Source organism: Akebia trifoliata, chromosome 16 (genome assembly GCF_017979445.1).
Source record: "Akebia trifoliata isolate Shusen 1 chromosome 16, ASM1797944v1, whole genome shotgun sequence".
Classification (NCBI taxonomy): Eukaryota; Viridiplantae; Streptophyta; class Magnoliopsida; order Ranunculales; family Lardizabalaceae; genus Akebia; species Akebia trifoliata.
In genome coordinates this window covers 18994132-19016432 of record NC_141390.1, presented here as the reverse complement: position 1 = coordinate 19016432, position 22301 = coordinate 18994132, and the positions used below count along the sequence as shown (strand labels likewise).

Sequence of the window (22301 nt, the reverse complement as noted above, 5' to 3'; positions counted from 1 at the left end):
TAGCATATTGTAGAACACCATTGCATGTTGCAATATGCAATCACATATTGGACCAACAACTACATTTTCGCACATGATGTGTATGCAGAAAAAAATTCAGACTCACATATGCGGTCGCATTTAACAGCATTGCTCATTGGGATGTTGTGTTTAGTACACTAAAGTATCTAAAGGGGTCACCTGGCAAAAGATTATTATACAAATCTTCACCTCTTATACCCATTACTGGTTTCTCAGATGCTAATTGGGCAGGGAGTTGGACTAATCGTATATCTACTTCTAGCTATACCTTCATGAAAGGTAATTTGGTGACTTGGTGCAGTAAAAAACAACAAGTTGTAGCTCGTTCTAGTCCTGAAGCGGAATACAAGGTGATGGCACATATTACACGTGAGATCCTTTGGATTCAGAGTCTTCTCAAGGAGATGGGGATTGAAGTTCCTACTCCTATGTTGTGTATTGTGATAATCAAGCTGCTAGTATATAGCTAGTAATCTAGTATTCCACAAGAGAACCAAGCACATAGAGGATTGTCACTTTATTCACGATATGGTGATGGCTAAGAAGATATCTACACCCCATATCAAACCAGAAAATCAATTGGGAGATGTTCTCACAAAACTATTGTCTAAGAGTTCCTTTATTACTTTTTGCACCAAGCTGGGCATGTCAAATTAGTATGCTCCAGCTTGAGGGGGAGTGTTAAGAGTTCTTATTTAATGTTGTGTAGGCCCAATACTTAAGCCCACACTACCAATCACATGTTTTTAATATAAAAGAGAGGCCAAACCCTATTGGGACTTACCTATGCATTTCTCTTCATTAGTTTCCTCCTTCTCTTCGTAACCCTAATCTTCTAACAAGTATGATTGAGATGGTGAGGATGCTTTCAATGTTATCTTGGTTTTTCCCAATAGGTAGTTGAGAGAAAAGGACTAGATGGTGAGAGATTGAATAAAGTTTAGATATTATATATTTTTCTTTTGGTAAGTTTCAAAGGAGTCTTCTTCGAGGACATTATGTTTAGGTGGGATTTCTTTCTAACTTTTGAGTGGTTGTTTGTTGTTTCTTTTCCTTTGCCTACCTTGGGTGGCTTGCTCAGCCCCCTCACCCTTCTCTCTCTTTTAATAATTATTTTGCTATTAATCTATATATATAAAAAAAAAAAAAAAGTATAAGTTCATTAAATGTATAGGAAATATGGAAGGAGATGAGAAAATCTCCCTAGAAAAATTAAACAAGCAAACAAAAGACCATACCATGTTAGGATCAAACCAAAAAAAAAGGGGCATACACCACAAACTATCCAACTATGTTTTTTTTTTTTTTATGAGTAAGTTGGAATTGAACCCACAACCTCAAAGTTGTTTTGCAATGTGTCAAACCAACTGAGCTATGGGTCTAAAGCCGTTGTCCATCTTCATTAACAACATTCCCCAAAAAAGAATTCCCAAAAGATTATGCTCCTCATGAATCCTAGACGAAAGAAGTGTATAAGCTTTTACCTCAAAGAGTATTTCTTAGAGAAGACCCTATTTATATCTTAGATTAAAGAAGGTGCCCACTTATCTTAGTTGGTAAGGCTTGCATCTTCACCTTTACTGATCAATAACCCCTCCTTGCCTAGCAAAAAAAAAAAACTCATGCCATTCTCTTTCCAAATACCCATAATACAAAAATGGTAACATTCTCTCAAGCAAGGCATTTAATTTCAATTCTAAGTCTAGTTTTAGCTTGGAAACAAAAATAATTGATGGAAATATTTTGTTTGGAGTGGAACAATGAGAAGGTGGGAAGACCTTACTGAAAAAAGATAATATAGGGAAAAAGCAAGGATCCCTTGACACCGCAATATAACGGTGCCAATAGATACCTAGTTACCCAATGCACCCAGAACCACTTAGTTGGTTTGGATCTATCATCATGGATCCGATCTTTTTTTGGGTTTCATTATGGGTAACCAACTTAGGTACTCGATAAGAATTGGGTCTCCTTTGAGTACCAGACCGATAATCGATGGATACATCTAGCAGATTTGTTTTACTTACAACTTATTTATAAGAAGATTTAGTATTATAACTCATACTTAATCAAGGAGTATCAAAAAATATATATACTTAAGCTAAAATTGGATTCTAAGGAGAATGTTGAGTCTTCATATTTCTTGCTTCTCTTTATATAAATGCCCATTTATATTTCTCATTCCTAATCAATTACAACTACAAATGAAGACTCCATATCAAAATTTTCTAAGATTTTCTTCTCAAAAGTTCGATTTTCTTGAAGAATCCATTGTTGATATCGCCTATCGGTGAAAAATTACAGGTTAGATTTTTTTATTCAAAACATAATTTGCAATCTTATCAGGTACCTGATGGGTATCAGGCATTTGTAGGGTCGGTTCTGGTTCCAAGGGTCCTCCAATGCCCACTACCGACTAATAAGAATCAAAACCAATGTTTTATTTAGGTTCCAGTCTTGGACATATGTGGAACCCAACCGTTGGCACCCATGCCATGATGAACAGTACCATGATAAGCGTCAACTGTGATGAATTATTCAGTTTGTCAATGAACAGCCACCATGATAAACATTATCAAGATTAATAGTGCCTCGATAAGCAATGCCCACAAATGTTTGAAGAACAGATTAACAAAATAGCTAAATGGTTTAAGTTCCTTTGCTTCTCTATCACTTCTGTGCACATTTCATTCATTATTTGTTGAAAGAGCTTGAATTATTATGAAATCGAATCATATCTCTAATTACCCACAATTTGTGATTGTTTTTTTACTATCGAGATGAAATCCACAGCCAGACCTTTCAGTTGAGTTGAAATCCTGAATCAGAAATCTGTAGCAGCAAAGGCCCTATATTCTTCCATAATTGAGCTATAAATTTACTAAAAATGGAACGAAAATTGGAACAATTAAAGAAAAACATCGAATCTGGATATTGTACTTAACCGTAAAATCTGAAAAATAAAATAAATAAACAGAACACATAAACAAGCAAATTATTACAGATTTCAGAAATACATCAAAAGAAATCGAATCGAGATTGGCAAAGAACGAAATCGATTCTCCAATGAATAATACAAAATGAGATTTTGAGATCGAAACGACTTACAGGCAGACACAACACATAAACGCTTCGTTTAATTTTTCTTCTCTATCACCAGAAATCAGGGCTTGATCTTCCATTAAAGCATTTAATGAAACAAGAGGTAAATCATTCGGTGCTCTCTGTTTGCCCATGGAGAATATGAACGAAACCCCAACAATGAGAAACCGATAATCAAACAGTGATTTACGGAATATTCGAGACTTGAGAGAGAGAGAGATGTATCTGAGGTGAGGAACGGTTGTGTTGCCCTTACTAATTTATGGGGTGCTTTTATAATTACCCGAGGATAAATCTATTGATCCCGGTACCATTTGATGTGGACGTATGGGAAAATTACTTACAAGTGCTGATTTTCTCACTCAATCTAATAGAAAAACTCAACGACGTGACATGTGTAAGAAGCGTAGATTTTTTCTTTCAAGATACACAACTGACATCCCCATAAACACGTGTAGTTGTGTATCTCAAAAAAATCTACGATTCTTGCACATGTCACGTCGTTGAGTTTTTGAGTTATTCTGTTAGAATTGAGTTAGAAAATCATTACATGTTACTTAATGGATCCTTGTACGAGCTTCTTTCACAATTTTAAAATTAAATAATAATTTTCTAACATACGCCCCCATATGCTCCCTAATGTGGCATGTGCTGGAATCACAAGTTTTTTCTCAAGATATAAAACTACACATATGTATTGTGTATCCCGATGAAAACATATATGGCTCTAGCCCATGCCACGCCAAGGAGCATATGGGGGCGTATGTCAGAGTAGGCATCAGAAAATCACGACTCTTAAAAAGTTGATTTGTCGCTTCATCTTATTCATGAACGAGACCAAGTTGTCTATTAGTCAAATTGTCTTGTCCAAATTATATAACTCAATATATAATTATGTATTCATATATACTTATATGAAAATAATTATTACTTTTATATTTTAAAAAATGTAGGATAGAAGGTGTTTAATCATACAACTATATTCTAGGTAGATAAAAGTATTTTGATAAGTGACAGAAAAATGTCCAATTAAATATTAATTTATAAGGCACTTATCAGGATTTTCAATCAAAAATAATATTTTTAATAAATAAATTCTCTAGAATAGGTTGTTAATTTAATTTAATGGTTTTAAGGGTAAATAAGTCATTTTGCATATTTAATTTTATTTTTGAAGATTTAATTCTGTAAAACCCCGAGTTTTTTATTCGTATCTCGAGAAAAAATAAATAATTGAATTTTAAGAAAAAATCCTAAAAGTGAGACTTAGGAGTAAAACTTTAGGATGTTTCTGATCATTCTTAATGGAATCTGACCTCACCATTGGATTCAAAATGATCGAAAAATATATTTTAGCCTGTAAGCACGTTGAAATGGGAGTTCGAACATAAAAGTTGCAAAATCCTCGATTACCGAATCGGATCAGACTAAAATAGTGACTTTTTGTTAGAGTAAGAATTATTAAGATTTGATTATACCATTGGGTTCGTGATGAAAAACTATTGAATATGAACTATTTATTTGTCATTTTTGGAGCATAAAAGTTGAATTATCGTTAAAAACGAAAATGACGTCAATTTTAGGGGTCACCTCAAGTCAAAATGTAAATTTTTTTAGAGACAGAATTTGTAGAAATTAACCACACCATTTGATCTGAAACGAAAAATTAGATAAAATAGAGTATTCATTCGTCACTTTAAGAATTCGGATGGTCAAGTTATTGTCGATCGAAACAATAGGCAAAATATCGATTTCGTCCCAAGACTTTATATAAATAAATTTTTTAATCTTTTTCATTATTCATCATTTTTATAATTCGTTAAAAACCAGCCAAATTTTTTAATTTTTTCCCTTACTTGTAAACTTCGATTCGTCGCGAACCGCTCGCCGTCAACGACTACTACAGAAGAAAAAAAATGTCCACAGCCTCGACATTTACAAAATCCACCCAAGATCTTTTCATTTTATCTTCTCTTTTACCCCGTATCGTCAAAAATCAGTCGTATATATACGGGAGTTTCGAAACTTCGACCTCGGATTTCGCCTATTTTTAAGTCAAACCGTCTTCTACCGTAGAAGGGAGAAAGGACGACGGCATTGAAATCTTCAAAATCATCGGTCAGATTCAGAAATCAACAGTTTCGAAATCCGATCTATCTCAATTTTTGTGTTATTCACCTCGATTTTCGCACACGTGCTTCGATCATCTCGCACAGAGAGTATAATGAACTCTCAATTTTTATTAGTAATTGTACATTGTGAAAATTGCATTTAGGATTTTATTAAAAATTTGTGGTGTGTTTCCAAAAATTTAGAATTTAATTGGTTATTTCAAATTCACACCAGAAATTGCATATTTGATATGTTTAATTGTATTTTATAATAAATTATACGTGGGTAGGATATTTCATCAGATTATTTCCGTCAGTTGGGTCCTGTGCACCGTTCGGACCCCGTTTTGATATAAGTTTTGAAATTTTTTGATGTTATTGATGAAAAATAAATTTAATAGTTGAAAAAATAATTTAATATTCAATGAACTCATATTGAGTTGATGAATATCAGAAAGTGGATATTTTGTTTGAGAGATTGAAAACTATACAAATCTAAAAAAAGGTATGAAACGGTAAAATGTCAGAATCACACTCGATGGGTGATGTCTGCATTTTACATTGTTGTGTTGTGTATAGGTTGGTGAACGGATATCTAGGGATAATGGTACTGATTGCATGTTTATTTACTTTCTGTTAGCGCGAGGCGTTGTTTACTTTTTCGTTCTGTTATTTATTTTAGGCTGACTGGCCACACTTGCATGGTAGGAAACTGGATATCCATTATCAATCTTGTATTGTTAATTTCTCTTTTGTTTTCAAATGAAAACAATATATGTATGTGTGTGTGTGTAACTATTTTGTGAGCTATTAAAGAGTTTGTGAATGCCTGAAGGGATAATGCGTCATATCATCCGGAGTGGTGTACTATACTGGGATGTACGGTAAAGACCACCAAGTTCATATGTGGTATGGGACGTGTATGAAAGTGGAGTCACAATTGGAATTCGGGTTATTCCTTTCTATCTTTACTAGTAAACTTGTAATGTAAAGGTGATCGTATACGAATGGTTTGTATATTTGGGAATCACATGCACGCCTGATAGGCATAGACGAAGATGATTAGTCAGTGATCACTAACAATCTATAGTAGTCGAACGTTCTGACACATCGAAAAGAGACTCATTGCTTACGGTCACTTCAAACGGTCAGCCTGAGCCGGATAAATTGTCAACCAAGTGTGGTAAGTGCAGCGACTGGCCACAAAATTAGGAACTAAAAGCTAGAGAAGAATTGTAATATCATGTCCCGACTGGGAGCTATCCAGTTGTGAATCCCAACTCTCTAATTCCAATACTCCACCATAGTGTATTATATATCTGTTGTTTTACTTTAATATATAAAATGAAATGCATGTTTAATATTTCTATTTGGTCAATTAGATTTGTATATAAAGAAAATGATATAGTGAGTACTATTGGTTGATGTAATGTTAATTTTAAAATGTTTAGTTGCTCATCCTTGCTATATGTACCAGTTAATCGTAGTTTCTTCTGTAAAATTTTGTATATTTTAAAATGATTTAGTATGTTTATTCGTTCATGTTAGAAGGGATTATTAGCAAAAATTGTTTGTTTCTTTACTAGGTAACCATTGTTACTTACCTGTTCCTTCCTATTTTTTTAACTTCAGAGCCTGCAGTTGGCGAGACAGGCGTAGAACCAGCGAGTGGGGACCATCTGGTGGGTCAGATAGACTACTAAAGTTCATTACCCGGTGAATACTGGGGCTATATCCCCTAGTGGTGTCAGTTCGTCTAGAGATATTTTAGATTCTGTATTGAGTGTTAGGAATTTTGTTAGAGTGAAGAATTTCTGTATAATCCCGTATATAAATTTCTTTTTCCGCACTCTGATTTATCGTTCATTATTAAATGTATGTAGACTTCCGTTATTGTTATATTTTGTATATATATATATATATATATATATATATATATATATATATATATATATATGTGTGTGTGTGTGTGTGTGTGTGTGTGTGTAAGATTGTATGTCGTTTATTAGGTGCAAGTTGATCGCCTTGGAATGTTAACATAAACAGAGGAGACCATGCCGAAATTTTGAGGTGCCACCTTGTGCCTCGAGATCTGACATGGGATTTGGTGTTAGCGTTTGGCGAGGCGCCACAAATTCCATGTAATACTTGTTTTACAGATATTCGAGGAGCCCGAGTCAAATACAAAGACATAAGAAGCAGATAAAATTATGATTTTGAGTCAACCACAAAAATCCAAAGTCAAAACACGCAACTTTGACTGCAGTGTGGTGAATCCTACACGTGATGCAATGAACATAAAGAATTGGAAGTTGATATTTCATACATGTTTCTGATCATAAAGACTTATGAAAAAACAAAGTCCAATGGTGTTCCAACTTATCTAGAGAAGTTATAAGCTTATAAATAAAGTCCAATCTTTATTATGAATCCCTTTCTCTTCCTCTCTGAATTTTTTTCTCCCTTGTCTTATCTTATTCTATTTTTATTTTTTAGGTTTTTTGTTTGAATTCTACAATTAAGAATAACATTGTTCAAGTTCAAGTTTAGATTCAATAAATATTGTATTTATTATTTGTTTTTGTTGTTCCAAGCATGATTTTGGCTAATCTCCCAATATAGGGAGATTGATGAAACCAAGATATTTATTTACTTTCAATTAAATTTTCAAGTTCTTGCATGTTTAAATTATTGAAAGGATTGTCTTCATAAACCTTGATATTTTAATATTCTTTTATGTATTTTCCATTATCCCCCATCTCGGGCGTGATCTATTACTATTGGAGAAATCCATTATATATCGGATGCTCAATGTGATGTAGGATTATTAGGGAATAAAAATTTTAAAAGGAAAGAAAATTTAGCCGATGCAAAAATCTATTAAATTCTGGGATTTTATTATTAAATCTTCTGAATCAAGAACCTTTGTTGATTTCTTGATTTGAGTCTTGAAGTTTAATTGAATGTTAAAAAATTATGTTGGTGGAATCAATTTCCTTAGATACTCCCAATTCAAGTAATTTTTCTCATCTTTTAATTTAAAAATTAGTTTTATTTTGTTTTCAATTCTAAGATATTTTTCTAAACCTTTTTCAAAAAATTGGATAGAATAGTTAGTATAGACACCTCATTTTGCATCTGTTTGACTCATTTTGCATTTGTAGACACCTCATTTTACTACACCGAATGGAATATGAGGCGTTCATATTTTAATCTTTAATGTAATGAAGGTTTAATTCTTTAGGAAAGTCGTGTGAAAATTTTATGAAGGTAGTTTTTCTGCGCAAACTCTAGAAAGGTTTATTACGACAGTTTTTTCTCAAACCGACGTTACTTTTCTCAATTTATATTTTTGTGCTCTGACTCTAACCCTAAATTATTTTATATTGGAGACCATGAAGAAAAGAAAAAACTTTATAATTTCTTCGAGAACGTATTAGCATAAAAGGGTTTAGGAAATCATGGAAGTAAACTTCGGTTTGATAAGTTGAAAAAAGAAGAAAAACAACTTGACATAAGCAATCACTATATACTAGTTGTTAAAGTTCCAATTTCAAATCACAGAGGAAGAAAGTGTTTAAAGATATGCAAACCCACAAATAATTATCAAAGTTTGTGGGTAAAAGAATGTATGATATTTCTAGATTAATATGTTGTAGCCAAGAAGCCGAAAAAAAAATGTAAATAAGGTTTATAATGCTGATTTTTCATAAAACCGACATTATAAACTACATATAATTTTCATGGTTTATAACGTTATAAACTACATAAAAATGACATTTTCGTTATTTTTTATTTTAATTATAACGTTGGTGTTAAGGAAAATGGCATTTTCATAATATTATATCTTTAATTATAGTGTCGATTTTAAGAAAAATCGATGTTATAAAGTTGATGGTATTTTCATAATATTGCATTTTAATTTTTTAAATATAACGTCAATTTTACTCAAAATCGACGTTATATAGTTGATGGCAATTTTGTAATATTTTATTTTTAATTATAGCAACGGTATTTAATTATAATGCTGGTATTTAGTGAAACCGACATCATATAAAAATTTTTATTTTAAATTATTATGTCAATTTTCAATAAAACTGACATTATATAATTGATGTCATTTTAAAAAATAATTATAACGGGGATTTTAATAAAAATCGACGTTATACACTTTATAAAATTATGGTTTTCCGTCTTATTCATTATCTTTCGTATTTCTATTCTATTCAAGCTCTAACTTTTCGTTCTCTCTCAAGGTCTATTCTCTTAATCTCTTAAGCTCTACTCTTTCAATCTCTCAACTTTCTTTTCTTCAATTTTTTAAGCTCCACTGAATGTTAACTCATATATCTCTTTGTCGTCTTCTATATCTTGCTCGAAACCTTAACTCTCTTGAACTCGATCGATGAAACATGTAAGACATTTACAACTCTGAAAACGCCCTCGATCCGCGGGGTGCGCGGATCCGCTTTTGACCCTTGAGGTTTGGGAGTCGCCACCTAGTTATTATGGTCTAGGAACCAAACTGACTCTACAATGGATAAAAAAGAACTAATCTACTACAAAAATCTGAATCCGGGGATCATATTACGGGGTTGGAAGGTGTTAGGCACCAACCCCGCCCGGTCAATGCCGGTCTCTACTTATTACAAATATAAATACATCACTAATGACAAAACCTAGATTAAAAAATAATGAAAAATCTTACCTTCGATCTGCAAAAGTACTATTCCCTCAGATCTGGTGAAAATAGCTCCTTGTGCCGTACTCATTGCTTCGTTCTGTCTCCGGATCTGATTTCTAATCTTCGAGGTAAGGTATCTCCTTCTTGAATTTGGATGTTTTGAATTTGTTGTGAATTTTTGGAGTGTTTTTGAAAGGTTTCTAGGTGTTTTTTAGGCTAAAATCGAAGTAGGGGTATTAGGGAAGGAGTTGAGGCTCCAAAATTAGGGTTTTGGAGAGGTTGTGGAGGCTTCTTCCCCTACTTTTCCTAGGGTTTTTTCTTTGATACGAAAATAGGGTGTGGAGGCTCCTATTTATAAAGTTTTTTTTAGGAGAATTAGGGTTTGATTAGAGTTTCTTTTAGGGGTTCAATTAGGATTTTGACTTAGTCCTTAGGGTTTTAATTTAGGGTTTTGACTTTAGTCTCATGAGATTGACTTGATTAGTTTAGATTAGGATTTTGATTTAGGGTTTTGACCTTAGTCTTATGAGATTGACTTGATTAGTTTATATTAGAGTTTTGATTTAGGGTTTTGACTTTAGTCTTATGAGATTGACTTTAATACTTGACTCTAGTCTTACTTAATTGACTTTCATTTTGACTTTAGTCTTATTTGATTGACTTTAATATCTTGACTTTAGTCTTGCTTGATTGACTTTAAATTTTTGGAGAACCCCCCTCTATTATATCTTTGATTCTTTGGACCCCCAAATGGAGGGGTCCTTAAAGAAATATCTTGCGAACCATCAACAATTTTTCTTGAAAGTCTGATTGATCAATTTTTTTTATTTAAATTTTATAATTAATTTTATTAATGTTTCACTTTACATTATTTAATGATTTATTTATTAATTTCAAATTTTTTAATTATTAAAATTGTGAAATTACCATTTTGCCCTCGGAGAGGATTTTTTTACGTTTTAAGTCGTTTTTCAATGTTCCAGGATGTTTTGAAATCAGTTTTTCATAAGGAATTCAATGGGAATGTTGGTTTTTTTCATTTATAAAATTTTTTGTGTGAAATGGTCGTGAATTTTATGAGGGGTATTTTCGTAATTTTGTCAAATATTGTGAAATTTGGCGAAATGATTTATTTGGTTTTGATTTGTCGTTTTATGTGTTTGAACGGGTTTTCCTAAGTGTAATGTAGGCTCTAAGGTTGTTTTGATGTTAGGGGTATTTTGGTAATTTGGTCATTTTTAGTGATTTTTATCATGAAGCTTCTTTTTGGTTTGTAGGATGATGATTTCTATGTTTTTGGGGTAGTATTTTCCTAGCGTAGCGTGATTTCTAAAATTTACTCAGTTCGAGATACCTCATCCGGATTTCTAAAACATATCTAGTAACAAAATAAAGCATTGGAATAGACATCCATCATTGGGAACCTTTGCGATCGGGTTGACGACTTGATTAATCAGGCGGATGCAAAAATGGGGTGTCTACAGATGCCCCTCTTTGGCAGAGGGTTGAAGCAAACTAGATAGCAAATCTATTTTGGTAGATAGTGCGATATTCGAATGCCAAAGCTAGTGACAGTTCATTTTGCAGCCTGATTTAACAATTCGTCGGGGTATTCGGATCATTAAGCGTAAAACTCTCCCCGAACTAGAAAAATGTCAGGTCCTTGAGCGCGAGCTCTCACTAGCAGTATCAGATCCTTGAATTTTAGAAAATTCTCCTTGACTGATGTAACAACTGTGCAAGTGTGTGGGCTCAAAATCTGAAATAGATTTCAAAGAGTTTGAGTTGGAAATGAGTCAAATATGAGCATGAAGTAAATATAAACTGAGCATAATTCCAAGAAAACCCTTGGCGGCATTTGAGCATAATTCCGAGAAAACCCTCGGCGGTAACTGAACATAGTTCCGAGAAAACCCTCGGCGATATCTGAGCATAATTCCAAGAAAACCCTTGGCGGCATCTGAGCATAGTTCCAAGAAAACCCTTGGCGGCATCTGAGCATAATTCTGAGAAAACCCTCGGCAGCATCTGAGCATAATTCCAAGAAAACCCTTGGCGGCATCTGAGCATAGTTCCGAGAAAACCCTCGGCGGCATCTAAGCATAATTCCAAGAAAACCCTTGGCGGCATCTGAGCATAATTCCCAGAAAACCCTCGGCGGCATCTCAGCATAATTCCAAAAAAACCCTTGGCGGCATCTGAGCATAGTTCTGAGAAAACCCTCGGCGGCATCTGAGCATAATTCCAAGAAAACCCTTGGCGGCATCTGAGCATAGTTTCGAGAAAACCCTTGGCAACATCTGAGCATAGTTTCGAGAAAACCCTCGGCGACATCTGAGCATAGTTCCGAGGAAACCCTCGGCGACATCTGAGCATAATTCCAAGAAAACCCTTTGCGGCATCTGAGTATAGTTCCAAGAAAACCCTCGGCAGTATCTAAGTATAATTCCAAGAAAACCCTTGGCGGCATCTGAGCATAGTTCCGAGAAAACCCTTGGCGGCATCTGAGCATAGTTTCGAGAAAACCCTCGGCGGCATCTGAGCATAATTCCAAGAAAACCCTTGGCGGCATCTGAGTATAGTTCCAAGAAAACCGTTGGCGACATCTGAGCATAATTCCAAGAAAACCCTTGGCGGCATCTGGCTGAGTAAAACTGAGAATGAAGGAATAAATCTGGGAAAAAATGATTGAAAATGAAATCTGGAAAAGAGGGGTTGAATCTGGGAATGAATAGATCTAGGACAGAATAGATGCCCTATCTCCTATGTGAGATCTAAAATGCATGTGTTTGAACCTCAAGGTTTTATCCAAAAGTTTTATAAATTTAAAACCTGAGTTTGAACCTCAAGAGTTTTTCGAAAAACTGCTATCAAGAGGGTAACCTTAAGTTTGGAGTTCTCATTATCTTTTAGGATTAACATTGCTCAAAAACAAAATGTCCCTAGTTTAACAATAAACATGGCATTGAACACATCATTAAAAAATGCCCCTAGTATAAGGGGGGAAATTACATATTTAGAGGAAAAAGAAAAATGCCCCTTGTATGAAGGTTTGAAATATTTGATTACCACAAGCGCAATAAAGATTTAACTTTTAATTTTGATTAATTTTATTGAAGATTTTGAGTCAGGCTCAAGAGAACAAAATATTTCCTTTTGAGACTCATCATAGAATTCACCCTTCTCTCCATTGGTTCACTTGGGGAAGTAAGAAATTTTCAGATCGATCGTAGACAAGATACTTGTGGCTTCTGAATCTATGCCTGGTTTAAGCTGAGTATTGAACTTGATTATTCGGACTTCTTATGTTTCAGCTCGAACTGCTCTCAGCTCGGGATTTTCTTTTTTTTTTTATATTATTTTATATTATTTTTTTATTGCTCTAACCTTTGCCTAGATCGCATTTTCAGGTTTTCAATCTATCGAGCTTGTTCTAACTTTTGCCTAGATCGCCTTTTTAGATTTTTGATTTAGCGAGCTTTTTCTTTTTTCTTGGCTCTGATTGTTGTCAAAGTTGTCCTTTCAGATTTTTAACTTTGCGAGCTTGCCTTAATTTTTGCCTAAGTCGCCCTTTTCGGGTTTTCAACTTAGCAGGCTTTATCATTTTTTTTATCTTTTTCTTCTCCTCTGACCTTCTAGATTTACTGTCTGATCATGTTCTACTACCCTCCTTGACCTTTTCACACGGTACTTAGGAGGACTTTTATAGGTAGGCTTGGGATTATGCATAAAATGAAAGGGATTTTGAGGCTCAAAAACCCAAATGCCCCTTATGTGGCATTTCATTTAAAATTTTTTCTTGAATTTTCTTCCCCATTCTTTTGAATTTTTTCTTCGTTGGGAAATCTATTTTTATTTTATTTTGATGTGGTCGGGCCTGAAGTAACTTCTCAGGTTGCCTACGTACCCCAAATTTTTGGGATCAGACCAAAACGTAGTTCGAATTTTCCCTCCCCTGGGTTAGGTAATCATGCTAAGAAGTAAAAGGCATATTTTTTTCTTTTTTTTTTGAACAGGCTGCAAAGGTGTTGAGAAAAGAGATAATGAACTAGGTAGTAGGAAAATTGATTCGGCCAAAAATGGCCTCCTTAAATGTAGTATTGTTGGATTTGGTCAAGGTTGGTTGGTTCTGGTAACTCGATTCCATCATGATCTTGAAGCCTAACAGCTTTTCCTGGTAATATTTCATTGACGATGAACGGACCTCCCCAATTAGGTTTGAACTTTCCTTTAGGGTCAAAGATAGGTGCTCAATTTTCTTTAAAATCTGATGGTTTTCCAAAATAGTGTTTTCTTGCTGATAGATGAATTTCTTCAATTAAGTTCAGACTTCCTCCTATGGTCGAGGAGGAGTACTTAGTTTTCTTTGAAGTTTGATGGTTAAATCCTTGACTTGTAAGTAGCGAACTTTAACCTTCTTGTCAAACTTGCGAGCGATTCTTCTTTGATAAGTTTGCACCCAATGTTGTTTTTCTTCAATCAAGTTTAGCTCTTCGTACCCAATGACGAGTCTAGTCTGTTTCTAACAATTGACTTTCCATCAAGACCTTGAAATACAGGATTTCCAATTTAACTAGCAAAACTGCTTCCATATCATATACTAGAGAGTAGGGAATAGCTCCAATGGAGGATTGCATTGAAGTATGATGTGCCCTTAGTGTGAATGATAACTTCTCTAATTAATCCTGATGTGATTAACACATTTCCTTGATGATTGTTTTGAAATATTTTATTAGCTGCTTCAACCTTTCCATTAATTTGAGGACGGTAGAGAGATAATGTGATGTCGAATCTCGAATTTTGAAAACAAAGTGATAACTTAAGCTTTGATGTACGACCCATTATTAGAGATCAATACCGCTTCAACTATTTCATTAATCTGATAATGGTAATCTATTCTGAGAGCTCTACTATATTGAGAAGTCTAGCACTGATACATTTTGTAAGATCTTCTTTAATTCCATCGATATAGACGAGTATTTATTCCATGTTGAACAACACCTAAGCTTGTACCGAACATACCCTCATATGATCACACGAACAAGTCTTTTGAAATTTCTGAGTAAATTCATTATCCCCTCGTGTTCCTCTAGGGATAAGATGGTTTCTATTTGAATCTCTTTAAGAATTATTTCCTGTTTCGAGGTCAAAGACCTTTCCTTTCTCGATTAAAGGTTGAGCCCGACTCTTATTTTCTTGTTTAGAACAAAAATCTATCAAATTATTAGCTAATTCGTTAATGCGCTCGAGGTATTCAAAAATTTCTTTTATCCAATCAATTTCAGATGGTACGACAGACACCTCTATAGACTCGATGAACTAACTGGACTCAATAGGAAAAAAGTAAACTCAATCTAAGGAAGACATGACCTTGCTGGAAAAAAAGACTCGATCTAACCCAAATGACTCATGAAAACTCAAGGCAAGTACCCACATGAGTTTGATTAGGACTGAGGACTGAGATATTACTTACACCCAGTAGGATTGAAGCATTATGATCTTTAGGGAACAATTGGGCGATGTTGAGGAATTCTGAGGTCATTTCTGACTATTGACTTGATATTGACGTTTACTCTAACTGACCAGAGTTACAACCCTAGCTAGACTATGGACGATTGAGCTTAGATACAATGATAATCTAGTAACCTCTTTGAAGGTGAATTTAACCAATTTCAGTGTCACCCCCTTGATAACATTTTAAATGAACCCTGAGATTTTATTGAATTTTGTGCACCAATCCATTAAACAATTCATCCATTCAATGATTATTCAAAAGGAAAATAATTTTATTGCACTCTTGAAAATAATGACAAATAACGTTTTCATTGAATAACAACTTCCACAAACATATTTCAATAATTTTTTGTGCAAAAATAGATTTTTTTTGTAAACCATTTTTTTCTGAAAAATATTTTTCTTCATTTTTTTTTTTTGGTAAACATTTTTTCTGAAAAACACTTTTCTTCTGGAAAACATTTTTCTTCTTTTATAATGGGTCGGAACCCGAATTTAGAAAAGAATTTGATTTCCATTTTGATATAAATGGCCCGTTCCATCATGATTGTTGGATCGAGGTGGACTGGGTCATTATTGTAAAAGAATGGGTTCTTTATTGGGTTGGTGCACCCATTTTAATTTTCAAAAATAAATTTTTGATCCTTGAGAACAATCATACACTTTGATCTTATTACTCACATACATTCATCAATAAACAGGCTCCATTCAATAAACAACCCGGGAACACCCACGATACGTTCGAGTCGTGACTTACGGGGAAGGTTTCTAGACTCTAAGCTTACTACGTGCAACGCATTTTTATCTGGCCACCCTTGCCTAAGCACACCTATATATCTTTCGATATGTGGTGACTTGGTTTGATATACCGTATAGGTGATAATCTAAAACCTCAATTCACTTCTCTGAAGCAAAAAACAGCCAGTTTGATCTCTAGTTGAGAGATGGCGCACAATGCTGAGCAAGGGCCCACTTAAATACTTCTCGTCTAGAATAGACGTAGTCTATCCCCCTCGTACAGTAGGGTACAACGGGGCAAGATCTTGCTTAGGCACTGGTTTTGACCAAGAAGTGCAATTGATATACTTAGATTATCTTTTATACCTATGGGTACAAGTCAAGAGTTGTAGCTTTCATAAATGGTTTGGCATCCCACGAAGGGATCGACCACATACTAGTACTACGTTGGCAATCGGGACATGTGACTGTGTGGCTTACAATAGGTCAAAGGCTCAGGTCGCTCCAGCCTGGGTGCATCAATCTATCTCTCAGAATCACCTGATCAGACGGTATTGATGCCCCAGTTTGATATACCCTAAGGTACGTGACTGGAGTTGTGGTTTTCATGAATGACGTCGCATCTCCGAAGAGACCGGGCCACGCACTAGTGCCACGTTGGCTAAAGGGGATGTGTAAGTGAGTAAAACAGTAAACGTGCATGTGGTGTGTGCAAAACAGGGTGGGGTGTGCCCGGGGCCTTTTTCAAACAAATGGGCCTATGGACCCAATCAAATCGTTAACATGTCAAAAAACACCAACCATAGCATCGAGATCAAAATTAGGGTATCATTATCAAGGTCATGGCACATGTATGAGATATCCCATAAATATTCACTATCAAATCAACAAATGAATTGATTATCCATCAATGACATGTGATCAAGGTATTAAAGAAAGATAGATGCACCCTTGACATCAAAACACGGCCCAAGGTCAATAATAATCAAGTTATATGTCAATCAAGATCAATTAATCGCTTTGTTAAGTCACAATTATCCACGTATCACGACAAAATAACGCACCAAGAAAGATTGAGCATCACATGATATACCACAAGCTTATCTTTTGAGATTTAAAAAAAAAAATTAAATAAAAAAAAATTAACGGTCCAATCAAGGGTCATTTTTGACAATCCGAAATAATCCAAAATTTCAAGGGATATTGAGGATAGAACAATGATTGACGAGCTAAGAAATTTATTTATTTATTTATTTTTTAAAACAACACTCTTTTTTTTTTTTTTTTTTTTTTTTTTAAACTTTGTGAAAAACATATCAACTTTATTTCCAACAAACATACTGGTGGTGCACAAAATATTGATCCATGAATTAATGTTTCCAACTCGCATGATTCCAACTTCCCGATTCAACACTCATGAATTGGGTATCATTCTCAAACTTCCAAATTTAACCCCATCCAACGGCCTCAGATGAATGCAGCCCAACGGTAACAAATTGTTTTTTTTTTATTTGCTCTTTTTTTTTTTAATAAAATATATGGCTGGAAAACGGATCGAAGACATGGAACTTTAATGAACGAAATTTTTTTTGATCGTGGCTTTACGACAATCCACGGTTTTCATAATGAATGTGAGGTCCGAAATCCGATCAAACGAGCTTCTACACAGTCTTGTTAATTTCAACATTGAGTGCCACAGCAACAGCCCCAACGCTGTTGATTTCGATCGATTGATTTTTCTCGACAAGAGACGAAATAAATTCGAATTCTTGGGGATAAATTAAACTTATTTCAGCCAAAAAAAACAACTTGAAAACGTTTTCTTTTAAAAAAAAATCTTTTTTCTTCTAACTTGAGATCCCACCATCAACCAAGACGCCAATCTTAAACCCTTTCGTTGTAAAAAGATCGATGAACACACCCATCGTTACAGCGATTAAAAAAACAGCAACCAATGGTCTCCGATTTTTACACCAAGAAGTCGAAGAAACCGTCCACAGTTCTAAGCTAATCGGGCTGGTTTTGGACAAAGAAAACAGAGAGATAGAGTCGATCTCTACTGTTGAGAATGATGGGGCAGATTGAAGACCGATTGTTTTTTCTTCTTACTAAAAAATGACTTAATTGATGGCTCTAACCGATTGGGCTGATCTGGTATCAATGAGGATAAAGAGACATAATCGGTCTCTGTTGGGAAACAACGAAACCGGGTAACCAACGACTTGGTACCATGGTCTCTCTTGTTAGAGAAAATGAAAACAAAGGTCTCTCTTGCTAGAGGCGATGGGTCTCTCTTGCTAGAGACGATGAAGCACTGGTCTCTCTTGTTAGAGACAATGAACATGAGAGAAGAATGTTCTAAGGAGATGATGTGCGGTTTAAAAAAAAACGGTTTTTGCTTGTTACACACCTACTTAAAATTGTTGTCAACAGAACCTAAAAAACGAAAAAAATTTCTCCTTTAAAACAAAAAAAAAATGGTTTTTTTTCTGATTACACATCATCCCCATATTGCTATAGACAACACCTTTCTTTTTTTAAAAAAAAATTTTAAACTCCCCCCAGCCCAATATTATGGTTAATGGAACCTAAAAAAAAACTTAAAAAGGCAAAAACAACAATGAAAATAAAACGAAATAAAAGAATAAAAAAAAAAGAAAAAGAAAAGAAAAATCGAAAGATACATCACCTACCAACAAACTCTATTTTTTTTTAAAACGAAAGAAACAAAAACCTACGTGATTCACTAATCATCATTCCGTCCTCAATTAAATTTCTTGATCTTCTAATTATTTAGGATCATTCTAAATACCCCTCGATTGAACCACAAAAGCAATGCTTGATTAAACCGTAAAAATAATATACCAAGACATCAAATATTCAAAATCAAAACACATGCTCAATAATCGAAAAAAACGAAGATGCAAATATAATCATGAATAAACAAACAAACAAGAACAAAATAAATAAATAAAAATAAATAAAAATAAATAAAAACATTCTAGGTTATTTTAGCGATGCTCCCATACTTGGGGTTTTTCAAGTCTGATCCTCAATGTCCCCAGTGGAGTCGCCACTGAAAACGCCCTCGATCCACGGGGTGCGTGGATCCGCTTTTGACCCTTGAGGTTTGGGAGTCGCCACCTAGTTATTATGATCTAGGAACCAAACTGACTCTACAATGGATAAAAAAGAACTAATCTACTACAAAAATCTGAATCCGGGGATCATGTTACGGGTTTGGAAGGTGTTAGGCACCAACCCCGCCCAGCCAATGTCGGTGTCTACTTATTACAAATATAACTACATCACTAATGACAAAACCTAGATTAAAAAAATAATGAAAAATCTTACCTTCGATCTGAAAAAGTACTATTCCCTCAGATCTGGTGAAAATAGCTCCTTGTGCCGTACTCCTTGCTTCGTTCTGTCTCCGGATCTGATTTCTGATCTCCGAGGTAAGGTATCTCCTTCTTGGATTTGAATGTTTTGAATTTGTTGTGGATTTTTGGAGTAATTTTGAAAGTTTTCTAGTGTTTTTTAGGCTAAAATCAAAGTAGGGGTATTAGGGAAGGAGTTGAGGCTCCAAAATTAGGGTTTTGGAGAGGTTGTGCAGGCTTCTTCCCCTACTTTTCCTAGGGTTTTTCTTTGATACGAAAATAGGGTGTGGAGGCTCCTATTTATAAAGTTTTTTTAGGAGAATTAGGGTTTGATTAGGGTTTCTTTTAGGGTTTCAATTAGGGTTTTGACTTAGTCTTTAGGTTTTTGACTTTAGTCTTATGAGATTGACTTGATTAGTTTAGATTAGGATTTTGATTTATGATTTTGACCTTAGTCTTATGAGATTGACTCGATTAGTTTAGATTAGGGTTTTGATTTAGGGTTTTGACTTTAGTCTTATGAGATTGACTTTAATACTTGACTATAGTCTTACTTAATTGACTTTAATTTTGACTTTAGTCTTATTTGATTGACTTTAATATCTTGACTTTAGTCTTGCTTGATGGACTTTAAATTTTTGGAGAACCCCCCTCTATTATATCTTTGATTCTTTGGACCCCCAAATGAAGGGGTCGTTAAAGAAATATCTTGCGAATCATCAACAATTTTTCTTGAAAGCTTGATTGATCAATTTTTTTGGTTTAAATTTTATAATTAATTTTATTAATGTTTCACTTTACATTATTTAATGATTTATTTATTAATTTCAAAATTTTTAATTATTAAAATTGTGAAATTATCATTTTGCCCTCGGAGATGATTTTTTACGTTTTAAGTCATTTTTCAATGTTCCAAGATGTTTTGGAATCAGTTTTTCGTAAGGAATTCAATGGGAATGTTGGTTTTTGTCATTTATAAAAAAATTTGTGTAAAATGGTCGTGAATTTTATGAGGGGTATTTTCATAATTTTGTCGAATTTTGTGAAATTTGGCGAAATGATATATTTGGTTTCGATTTGTCGTTTTATGTGTTTGAACGGGTTTTCCTAAGCGTAATGTAGGCTCTAAGGTTGTTTTGATGTTAGGGGTATTTTAGTAATTTGATCATTTTTAGTGATTTTTATCGTGAAGTTTCTTTTTGATTTGCAGGATGATGATTTCTATGTTTCTGGGGTAGTATTTTCCTAACGTAGCGTGATTTCTAAAATTTTATCAGTTCGAGATACCTTATCCGGATTTCTGAAACATATCTAGTAACAAAATAAAGCATTGGAATAGACATCCATCATTGGGAACCTCTAAAAAACATCCAAAAAATCTACAACAAATTCAAAGCACCCAGATCCAAGAAGGAGATACCTTACCTCAGAGATTAGAAATTAGATCCGGAGATAAAACGAAGTGAGGAATACGGTACAAGGAGCCGCTTTCACCAGATCTGAGGGAATATCACTTTTGCAGATCGAAGGTAAGATTTTTCATTATTTTTTAATCTAGGTTTGTCATTAGCGATGTAGATTTATTTGAGATAAGTAGAGACCGGTAATGGCTGGGCGGGGTTGGTGCCTAACACCTTCCAACCCCGTAACATGATCCCCGGATTTAGATTTTCTATAGTAGATTAGTTCATTATCCGTTTTAGAGTCAGTTTGGTTCCTAGACCATAATAACTAGGTGGCGACTCCCAAACCTCAAGGGTCAAAAGTGGATCCGCGCACCCCGCGGATCGAGGGCGCTTTCAGTGGCGACTCCACTGGGGACTATTGAGGATCAAACTTGAAAAACCCCAAGTATGAGAGCATTGCCAAGATGACCTAGTTTTTTTTTATTTAGTTGGATTTATTTTATTTATTTTTTCTGTTTATTTATTTTTTTTATCTTGATTGTAGATGATTTTGGGTATTGCAATTTTTTTTCCAATTAAGGATCACTTTTTGATGACCCCTAAATAATGAAATATTCAAATTGACATATGAAAATGATGGAATGATGAAGGTTGGGACAGTAATGTTAAAACGTTTTTACAAAATATTCTAGTGAGAATTAAGTCTGGGAACCTCTAAATAAAACGTAGATCTCATCAATTAAATTAATTTAGAACTTGATTTCACTCAATTTCGTTATCGGAAGCCTTAGATATCATCGATGCAAGTTCAATCTGTAAATCTGGAATTGTTGTTGAATGAAAGTTGGGACAACAATGTTAAAACTTTTTTACAAAACATTCTAGTAAGAATTACGTCTAGGAACCTCTTAATAAAACGTAGATCTCATCGAGTAAATTAATTTAGAATCTGAGTTCACTCAGTTTCATTATCGGAAGCCTTAGATATCATCGATGCAAGTTCAATCTGTAAATCTGGAATTGTTGCTGAATGAAGGTTGGGACAGCAATGTTAAAATATTTTCACAGAATATTTTAGTGAGAATTAAGTCTAGGAACCTCTTAGTAAAACGTAGATCTCATCGAGTAGATTAATTTAGAACCTGAGTTCACTCGATTTCGTTATCAGAAGCCTTAGATATCATCGATAAAAGTTCAATCTGTAAATCTGGAATTGTTTCTGAATGAAGGTTGGGACAGCAACGTTAAAACGTTTTTACAGAACATTCTATTGAGAATTAAGTCTAGGCACCTTTAATAAAATGTAGATCTCATCGAGTAGATTAATTTAAAACTTGAGTTCACT

At 34.3% G+C, this 22301-nt stretch overlaps 1 protein-coding gene across 1 annotated transcript in view; it reads right to left on the bottom strand.

Annotated features, from left to right (window-relative positions):
* Positions 1-3365, bottom strand: part of LOC147382724 (E3 ubiquitin-protein ligase PRT1-like) — a 47705-nt gene extending 44340 nt beyond the window's left edge. The window contains exon 1 of the mRNA XM_086428716.1: positions 3130-3365. Coding sequence (XP_086284842.1) covers positions 3130-3257 — 128 coding nt within the window. The 5' untranslated portion in view covers positions 3258-3365. The remainder of the gene's footprint in view (positions 1-3129) is intronic.
* Positions 3366-22301: the final 18936 nt, after the last annotated feature.